The sequence below is a fragment of the Notamacropus eugenii genome, chromosome 4, assembly GCF_028372415.1.
Source record: "Notamacropus eugenii isolate mMacEug1 chromosome 4, mMacEug1.pri_v2, whole genome shotgun sequence".
Lineage (NCBI taxonomy): Eukaryota > Metazoa > Chordata > Mammalia > Diprotodontia > Macropodidae > Notamacropus > Notamacropus eugenii.
In genome coordinates, this window is record NC_092875.1 from 88,703,175 (window position 1) to 88,711,985 (window position 8,811).

The following is an 8,811-nucleotide window of genomic DNA, read 5'->3' on the forward strand; positions in this document are numbered from 1 at the left end:
TGCCAGGCACTGTGCTAAGCATGAGGCATACCAAAAAAAGACAAAATCATGGGCGCCTGTCCTGTGAAGTGTTCACACCTTCGTGGGAGAGATTTTATGTGAACAATTACCTCTCTCTCTCTCTCTCTTTCGACCCTCCCATACATATTCGTACACACACATACTTAGATATACAAATACACATGATAAATTGGAAATAATCAACAGAGGGAAGCTATTAGGAGGAAGGAGGATTAGGGAAAATCTTCCCAGAAAAAGTGGAATTTTCTCTGGGACTTGAAACCTGAGAAACCAAGATAGGGAGATGAGGAGGGAGAGCATTCCAGGCATGGAGGACAGCCAGAGAAAATGTCCTGAGTCATCAAGAGAGTACAGGGCAGGGAGTAAAATAAAACAGGAACGATAGAAGAGGGCGAGGTTATGAAGGGCTTTAAATGCCAAACAGGGCATTTTGTATTTGATCCTGAAAGGGTTAGACGGTGTGATGTGGCTGAATCTGCACTATATAAATGTTAGCCATCATCATCATCATCATCATCATCATCATCATCATCGTTATCAATTATTTCTCCTTCTGCAGTGAAATCTGGAAAAACCTCTCTGTAGCTATTGCCTCGACTTCTTCCACTCCTCAAGCCCTTGCAATCTGCCCTTTATCCTCATCCTAAGTGAAAGTTCCCTCTTTAAAGTTACTAACAGTCATTTAAGTTGTTAACTCAGATGAATTTCTCAGTCCTCATCATTCTTCACCACTTTGCTGTCATCTCCCCACCCCCTCCACCCCCCTTAGCCCCTGTTCTGTGTGTTCTCTGCTCCTTCAGATTTCATGGCACTGCAAGGCATTGAAAAGTAGCTAACATTTATGTAGCTCTTATCACTGTGCTAAGTGTTTTAGAATTACTCAATTACTCTCTCATTTGACTCTCACAGCAACTCTGGGAGGCAGGTTCTCTTATTATCCCCATTTAACAGATGAGGAAAACTGAGGAAGGCAGAAATGAAGTGGCAGAGGTGAAGTGACTTGCCCAATGCCACACAACCACTGAGTATCTGGAGTCTGCTTTGAATCCAAGACTTCCTAATTACAGGTCCAACATTCTATCCACTGTCACCTTGTTGTCTCTACTGGACAGAGGTTCAAGGCAAAATCTCTTAACCTTTTTTGTCTCATGGACACCTTTGGCAGGCTGGTGAAACTTTTTGGACACCTTATCAGAATAATGTTTTTAAATACATAAAACACCTAAGAGGACAAAGGAAACAAATACAATAAGAAGAGGAAGCGGAGGGCGAGGGGAAGGGAGATGTCAGCGCCCCGACTCTTGCTAGCTTTTTAATGCTCCGGGAACTTTTCTCTAGGTGCCGAGGATTTTTCTAAGGTGCCCTCCCTCCAGACTCCCTCTCTTCCCCTCTTTGCTCCCTGCCGCAACTTACCTTAGCAGTTTGGGGTTCTCAGTGGATGGCGGGTGCATCTATGGGGTGGGGCGGCTGTTTCTCTCTCCCGAAAGGCAGCGCTTGGTTTCCGAGAGAGATTTGGTGCGCTGCTCTGCCCCTCAACCAAAACTGAAACTATCTGGATTTTTCCCTCACGCTCCTTTTTCTTGCCCCATGTCCAGAAAGGAGAAAATGAGACTCAATTGGAGAATGGCCGTTTTCTGTTTTCGGACAGACTTGCCCCGTGTGGATGTTAGCCCAAGGGGCTAGAGAGGGTCAGTGCGGAGAGTCTAGGGACAATCAGTCAAAACCACTCACTTCCTCTGCTCCGCCCCGGGCCCTTTCCTCTTATTTCTCCTCCCTCCTTCCCCTCTGAGTTCGACTTTTGGTAAAGTAGGGAAATAGCAAAGAGAGAGAATCTTTCTCTCATTTATTTCCTGAATACCTCCAACTGACAGAAAGTTGGGGATGGGGCGCGGAAATAACGAACATATGGGATGATCCATAGGTTTCAAAAGATCTTGCCAGATTAGAATCCTCATCTTCATTAGATGTGAGTTTCTGGAGGGCTTAGGACTGTGTTTTGCCTTTCTGTCTTCAGTGGCTTAGCACCAGTGCCTAGTACACATTAAACTCTTAATAAAGGCTTATTGATTAACAGTCTAGAAAAGTGACACTGAAGAGGGACAAATGTAAAATATTGCACTTGAGTTCTGAAAATCAACTGGACAAGTGCAAGATGGGGAAGCTGAGGCTAGAGGGAAATTCACTTGAAAAAGGTCTTGAGATTTTAGTGGATTGAAAGCTCAATATCTGCCAAGAGCTTGATATGGAAACAAGCAACAAAATGCTCACTTGATCTTGGGCTGCTTAAGCGGTGGTGGGCTCCTCCTCCCTGGAGGGCTTTAAGCAAATACTCTATGATCACCTGCCTGATATGTGGTTGAGAGGATTAACGTCCCTCTAGGGGACTTCTTGTCATTCTCTTTCTGCTTCTGGCTTGCTGTTACTTCTATCGCATTTACTATCCAAGCCTTTACTGTCCATAATGAGTCAGCATGCTGACATCTTTGGAAATTCCCTTTTGCAGCAAGCTGTTCCTATAAGTATTTACAGGTTTTTCTTAAAACATCCTGTGCTATGTATTTTATGGATAGCATCTCATTTAATCCTCACAAAAACTCTGGGAGGTAGGTGCTATTATTAGAGGCAGGGAGAGGTTAAATGACTTGTCCAGGATCCCACAGCTAGTAGGGATCTGAGGCCAGATTTGAGCTCAAGACCTCCTGACTCCAGGGCCAGTGCTCTGGCCACTGAGCCACCCAGCTACCCTTCCCTCTAGAAGCAGCCCGTGACACTTTTTTGGATTGTTCTGATGCTTAGGGAATCTTACCTTTTTTTCTTTACATCAAATCTAGATGTGATTCTGCAACTGGTCCTGTCTTGTGGGGCTGGGCAGAACATCTCTCATCTCTCTTCCACACTCCTTCCCTCCAGGTCCTTTGACTGGTCCTGGCCTATGGGATCTCCAGTCTCCTCAACCTGGACGTATTCCAGCTTGTCAATACTGCCGTGCTCTAAGGAGCTTCTATAATTCAACAAATGGACCAAGGCTGCTGTGGCTCACAAAGTCATCATCATGGTGATGACTTCTCTGAATTGTGTTACAATAACTAGATTATTATTGAGCACTTAAAGGCTTGCAAAGCACTTTTATAAATATCATTTGATCCTATCAGCAGTCCTGGGAGGTAGGGCCTATTATTATCCCCATTTCAGAGATGAGAACACTGAGCAAACAGAGATGAAGTGACTTGCCCAAGGCCACACAGAGTTAGTAAGTGTCTGAGGGAGGATTTTAACTCAGATCTTCCAAGGTCAGCGCTCTCTTTCTCTGCCAGCAATCTAAGCTGGTCTTTTTTTGGGGGGAGGGAAAAGATACATAATCTATCACAGAGCGTCTTTGTGCCTTTGAAATGTGGTTCCCAGAACTGAACACAATATTCCATATGAGTTCTGGAAATTTAAGTGATCTGAGATTCATCTTCCTGAGTTCAAATATGGCCTCAGACACTTAACCCTATTTGCATCAGTTTTCTTGTTCGTAAAATGAAGTGGAGAAGGAAACAGCAAACCACTTCAGTAACTTTGCCAAGAAAAATGGGGTCACAAAGAGTCTGACAGGAATGAACAACAAGGACAAGGCATTGCACTGGGCACTGCAGGTACAAAAGCAAAAATTAAACATTCCCTACCCTCAAGGAATTTTGTATTTTCCTAGCTGATATAAAACAGGAACATGATCAGGTAATTTGAGGGGGAAAGAAACAAAGATGTCATAAAGAATTCTTGTCCCTGAGGCAAAGACAGTTAGCAGGGTTGGGTAGTGGTTGCAGGGGTCATTGTGGGGGTAGCTGCAGAGAGGACATTTAGACCTTGAGCATGGTTGGATCCACAGAGGTGGCAGCTTTGTCTTTGCCTTTAAAAAGGTTTGGAGGGAAAGGGAAGGCCTAGTGGCCTACAGATGAGGTTGTGCTACTACTGAAACCAGGGAGAAGGTGTCTTTGACCTTGAAGAGAAGAGAGGGGATGGTAGCTGTCCTACAGAGAAAATATTCCCCATCCAAGGAGAAGCTCACTCCAGATGCTGGGGTTCAGGGACCCAGCTTCATCACCCTATGCTGCTTATGGCTTTGGGTGAGAGTAGTAACACCCCTGATGGCATCAGGGAAGGAAGGCTTCTTGGAGGAGGTGGCCCCTGCGCTGAACCTAAAGGAAAAGACAGATACTATGAAGGTAGAATTGAGGAGAATAGCTGTGAAGGCATGGTGGGGGAAGGGTGACTTGTGGAAATCAAGGGAGTTAAGAGATGGAAAGGTGAATTCTAAGAAGAGCCAGGAATTCCGTTTGGCTGGGATGCAGAGTATACAAAGAGGATTAATATCAGATGATATGAATTAGGGGACTAGGTATGTTTGCTATTCTTCCAACACAACGCTCCATCTCTCAGTACTGATCCTTTTCACTGCCTGTCCCCCAAATTCTGGAATGTTCTCCCTCCTTCTGCCTCCAGGCTTCCGTGACCTGCTTCAAGACTCAGCTGAAATTTCACCATCTACAAGAGGCCTTTCTTTCTTCCACCCTCCCTAATCTCCCCCTGTCCATCCCTAGTATTTTCATCTGAGGTTACTTTCCATTTATATTGTACATATCCTTCATGTTCATATTCATTTGCATACTGTCCCATGATGATTTCCTTCAGAGAAAAGACTTTTTAAAAAACTTTCATTCTCCAGCCCATAGCACAGTGCCTGGAACATAGTAGTCTCTTAATAAATGCCAGTTACCTAACTAATTGGCTGAGATAAGCATGGAAAGGTAAGTAATTAGATTGTGGAGGGCCTAAAATGTCAGACTGTGAAGTTTATTTGAGATGAGAAGGGAGAGGTGAAAAGAGCATATATTCCAGTTTTGGTAAACGACTGGTACAAAGATAGGGAGGTCATCATCCCTCCCCTCTGAACTTCAGCTCTAGGTCACCCCCCTCCCCCAGATCTGCAATTTTTGCCTCAGAAGTCAGATCCAAAGGCCTTCCTCCTCCTTGGTCTCCCAATCTTCAAGAGGTCAAGAACATCTCCATCTGTGTTCTTTTTGCCTTTCCTAAGGTGACAATGATGAGTAGTATAGCCTCCTTCCTTTTACCCTAGATCCTAATTCTTTCCTTGATGCCCTCCCCATTTTCTTCCTTCTTTCCCCTGCCTGTCTCCAAAGAGAGGGGGTCAGAATGCTCTGGGTGACTCAGGAACAAAGGGCAATTATATAAGATGGCCCCTGGAAATAGGTCCTGCCTATTAGTTAGGGAAGGTTGGGACCCTGGATTTGGCCCTCCTGTCCCTTCCCCTTCCGATCTTCTTCCATTTCTTCTCAGTAATGGGAAAGGAAATGCATGTCCCTGGGCCTGACTATACCCTAATCCCCAATTTGACCCTTTCCTCCCAGAGTACAGAGTGGACAATGGCTCATTGTGATGAATTCCTGTGCTGCAGGTTCTTGGAGGAGATCTGAGTCATGGTTCACCAAGACAGCCCAGAGGCTCTAACGTACACCTGCAGACAACTGGTCAGTGGAGAATCCAGCAGGGATAGTGGAGAAAACCAAGGATGAAAATCCAAGAATTATAAGAAGAAGAAAAATGAAAAAAAAACCCAACAAAAATAATTTTAATAAAAAATTTTCTTCATCAAGAACAATGAAACCACCACTCTTGACCCTAACACTAAAATCCTGGACATGCTTGTAAAACAATTAGAAATGGCAATAAAGATAGCAGGACATCCAGACTGGACCCAGTGTTTATAGATGATATCCATGCCGGAAGCAAGACAGATGTGAGGTCATTGAGGGGCCAAGATACATGTTATCTGATTGGCTGATTATTCGTTTTGATACGTTATCTGAAGGAAGAGAAGACACTTAAAGCGTGGAAGTGGAGGTGTGGAATCTCAGTCTTTATTAAGTTATCACGTTAAGCTTTATCATCTAGGCTGTTAAGTTAAGGGAGTCAGGAGACAAAGACCTATTATCTGTCCTTAAACTGGGCAGACATGACAAAAAGTATCTGGGAGAAGTCTTTATTTGTATTTGTATTTTTATTTTATTAACTAACGCCAGGACACAAATACAGAATAAAGAAAAGAAACAAAAACATATCATAAGCTTAAATATTGGAACTTAAATACAAAGTTAAAAAAGCTTGTCATGTGCATAGCAGAACATAAGAGAGGATTCAAATTATGTAACAACAAATTTTCATTTCAAGAAAACCTTATGATGAATAATATTGTTGTGTTGAAAATTATTCATCTTTTCTTTGCTTCCTTGTGAATTCTTTTGTTTTTTGCTGTTTCAAGAACTTTGTTCTTTGTTTACTTTGTCTTTTTCCCCTCTCCCCACCCCCAGAAGGCTACAGTAAAGTTTAGGTATGTTTCTCTATAGCTATAGATATATACATAAAGTACATAGATAGACATATACTTTCCCAAACCTGCTCTTTGTTTTTTGTTCATGCATGTTTCTTGTTTTCTATCCCTCCTTCCTTCTCCACTTAACTTCTACCCACTATCTTGCCCTCCTATTACTTGCCTACACTCCTCCAAGGATCCCTGCCCTATCCTCCCATTACCCAAAATCTAAACATCCTTCTATAACCCCCTTTTACCTGTTCCTCACCCTTCCACTCTAAAGATCCCTCCCTTGTCCTTTCCCCCCTCCCTATGCTCCTATCATTTTATTTCTTCTGAATTCAGAAGACTTTTATACTCATACATATATATATATGTAATATATATCCCTCTTAAACCCATTCCTAATGAAGAGAGGTTAGCAGAACTGCCAGCCTTTCTCCCCATCTAATTCCTCTGTATCCATTCTTCCTCTTGAATCTCACTGTCTTTTAAATTAGTTACTCTTTTTAGCTGTTCCTAAATGATTTTCCTTTTTAAATTCATATTCTACTCAGGTTTTTCCCAATCTTACTTATAAGCTACCCAATTATTAATAAGAATTTTAGACATATGTTTTACATATATATGTATAAAATAAAAAGTAAACAGTCTGTCCTTACAATCAGTCTTTGGTATATAACTTACATTTCTTTTGATTCTTTTAAGTCAAATCTTCTATTAATTTCAGGATTTTTTTTTTTTTTACAAAGTCTTAAAAGTCTGAGAGTTTATCAAATGTCCGTTTTTTTCATTCAGGGTGATACTTGAACCTTGCAGGATATGATATTTTCGGCTGAAGCCCCAGTTCTTTTGCTCTTCGATATATTATGTTACACCATCTGCGGTCCTTTAATGTCTCTGTTGTTAGGTCTTGTGTGAGTCTAATTGTGTCAACACCATATTTAAATTGATTTAATCTTTATGTTTTTAATATTTTATCCTTGAGCTGGAGGTTTCTGAATTTGACTCTGATATTCCTATGAGTTTTGCTCACAGGATCTCTATTAATTGGTGATCACTGGACCTTTTTCTAATTCTGTTTTCCCCCTCGTTCTAATGCTTCAGGACAATTTTCTTTAATTATTTCTTGTATTATTGTATCAAGATTCTTTTTTTGATCATAATTCCAATTAGTCCAATTATTTTTATATTTTATATTTTTATATTTTGGGGAATGGGAGGATAGGGCAGGGATCCTTGGAAGATCTATTCTCCAAATCTGTTGTTTTTCTTATAAAATGTTTCATTTTCTCTTCTATTTTTCATTATTCATATTTTGCTTAGTTATTTCTTGATCTCTTATAATTTTGCTGGCTTCACTTTGCCCAATTCTAATTTTCAAGGAGTGATTTTTTTCCCCTTAAGGTTCTGGATTTCCTTTTCTAATTGGTTCTCTCCTTTTATAACCTTCTTGTTTTTCTTGGATTTTTTTTTTTTTTTTTAGTTTTTCCTCCATCTCTGTCACTTGGTTTTTAAAGTCTTTTTAAAGATCTTCTTGGAATTTTTTTTTTGGACAGATGACCATTTGATGTTACTTTTGAAGGTTTCTTTACTTCAATATCCTCCTCTGAAGATGAACCTTGACCATCTCTATTCCCATAATAGCCTTCTATGGTTGAATTCTTTCCCCTTTGCCAGAGCATTTTTTTTTTTTTGTGGTAATAGCTAATTTTTCTAATCACCTCTAGCTTTGGGGTATGGGAAATGGTGCCTCTCGCCCCAGATCTTCAGTTCTCCCCTCCTGCCTGGAACCAAAGCCAAACCTCCTATTCCTGTAAGTGCTCACAGCCAGGGCCTTTCTGCCCCACTGCTTCTGCACTCACTGGGCATGTGCTGCATCCTTCCTCGCCCCTGCTGCTCTTCAAAGCACAGGTGGGTCTGGTGTTCCTTATCAGCAGAGGTTCCCTAGAGCTTCCCAGGCTCAAACGCCCAATTTCCCGCATTCTCCTAGGGGTGAAATTTCCCATGGCTGGGGGCAAGGCAGCCTCTCAAACCAACTAACCCCAGGGCTTATGGCTGGTTGTTAAAATGGACCCTACCCTGGGGGTGTTTACTCTTCACAGGACCAAACCTCATCCTGGGATTTGTCCTCCGATCTTCTCAAATTGTCCCAGGAAGACCCGGTTGTGCCCCTCTTCTCATTTATTTCCACCCACACTTGGTTCACTGTAAGGTGCTATTTTAACTCTTTTGGAAGGGGGGGAATCTTAAAAGCTTGGAATTTTCTGATGTACTCCATCATCTTCCCAGCATCCTCTTGAGAAGTAAAGTCTTGAGTTAAATAAGAAGGAATTGAGTAGATGCATTGTAGACTACTGGACTAAAGAAGGTAGGGAATGTATTTCACAAAGTGGCTAAACACTGCAGTACTTCCC

The 8,811-nt window shown here is 41.8% G+C and overlaps 1 protein-coding gene across 2 annotated transcripts in view; it reads right to left on the minus strand.

Annotated features, from left to right (window-relative positions):
* LOC140500339 (gasdermin-D-like) overlaps nt 1-1,748 on the minus strand; it is a 35,553-nt gene extending 33,805 nt beyond the window's left edge. The window contains exon 1 of one of the 2 annotated variants that reach the window (XM_072602831.1): nt 1,435-1,748. In XM_072602831.1, the coding sequence (XP_072458932.1) occupies nt 1,435-1,472 (38 nt within the window). In that variant the 5' untranslated portion in view covers nt 1,473-1,748. The remainder of the gene's footprint in view (nt 1-1,434) is intronic. The other variant, XM_072602830.1, reaches the window with a different exon arrangement.
* Between the last annotated feature and the right edge of the window lie 7,063 nt (nt 1,749-8,811).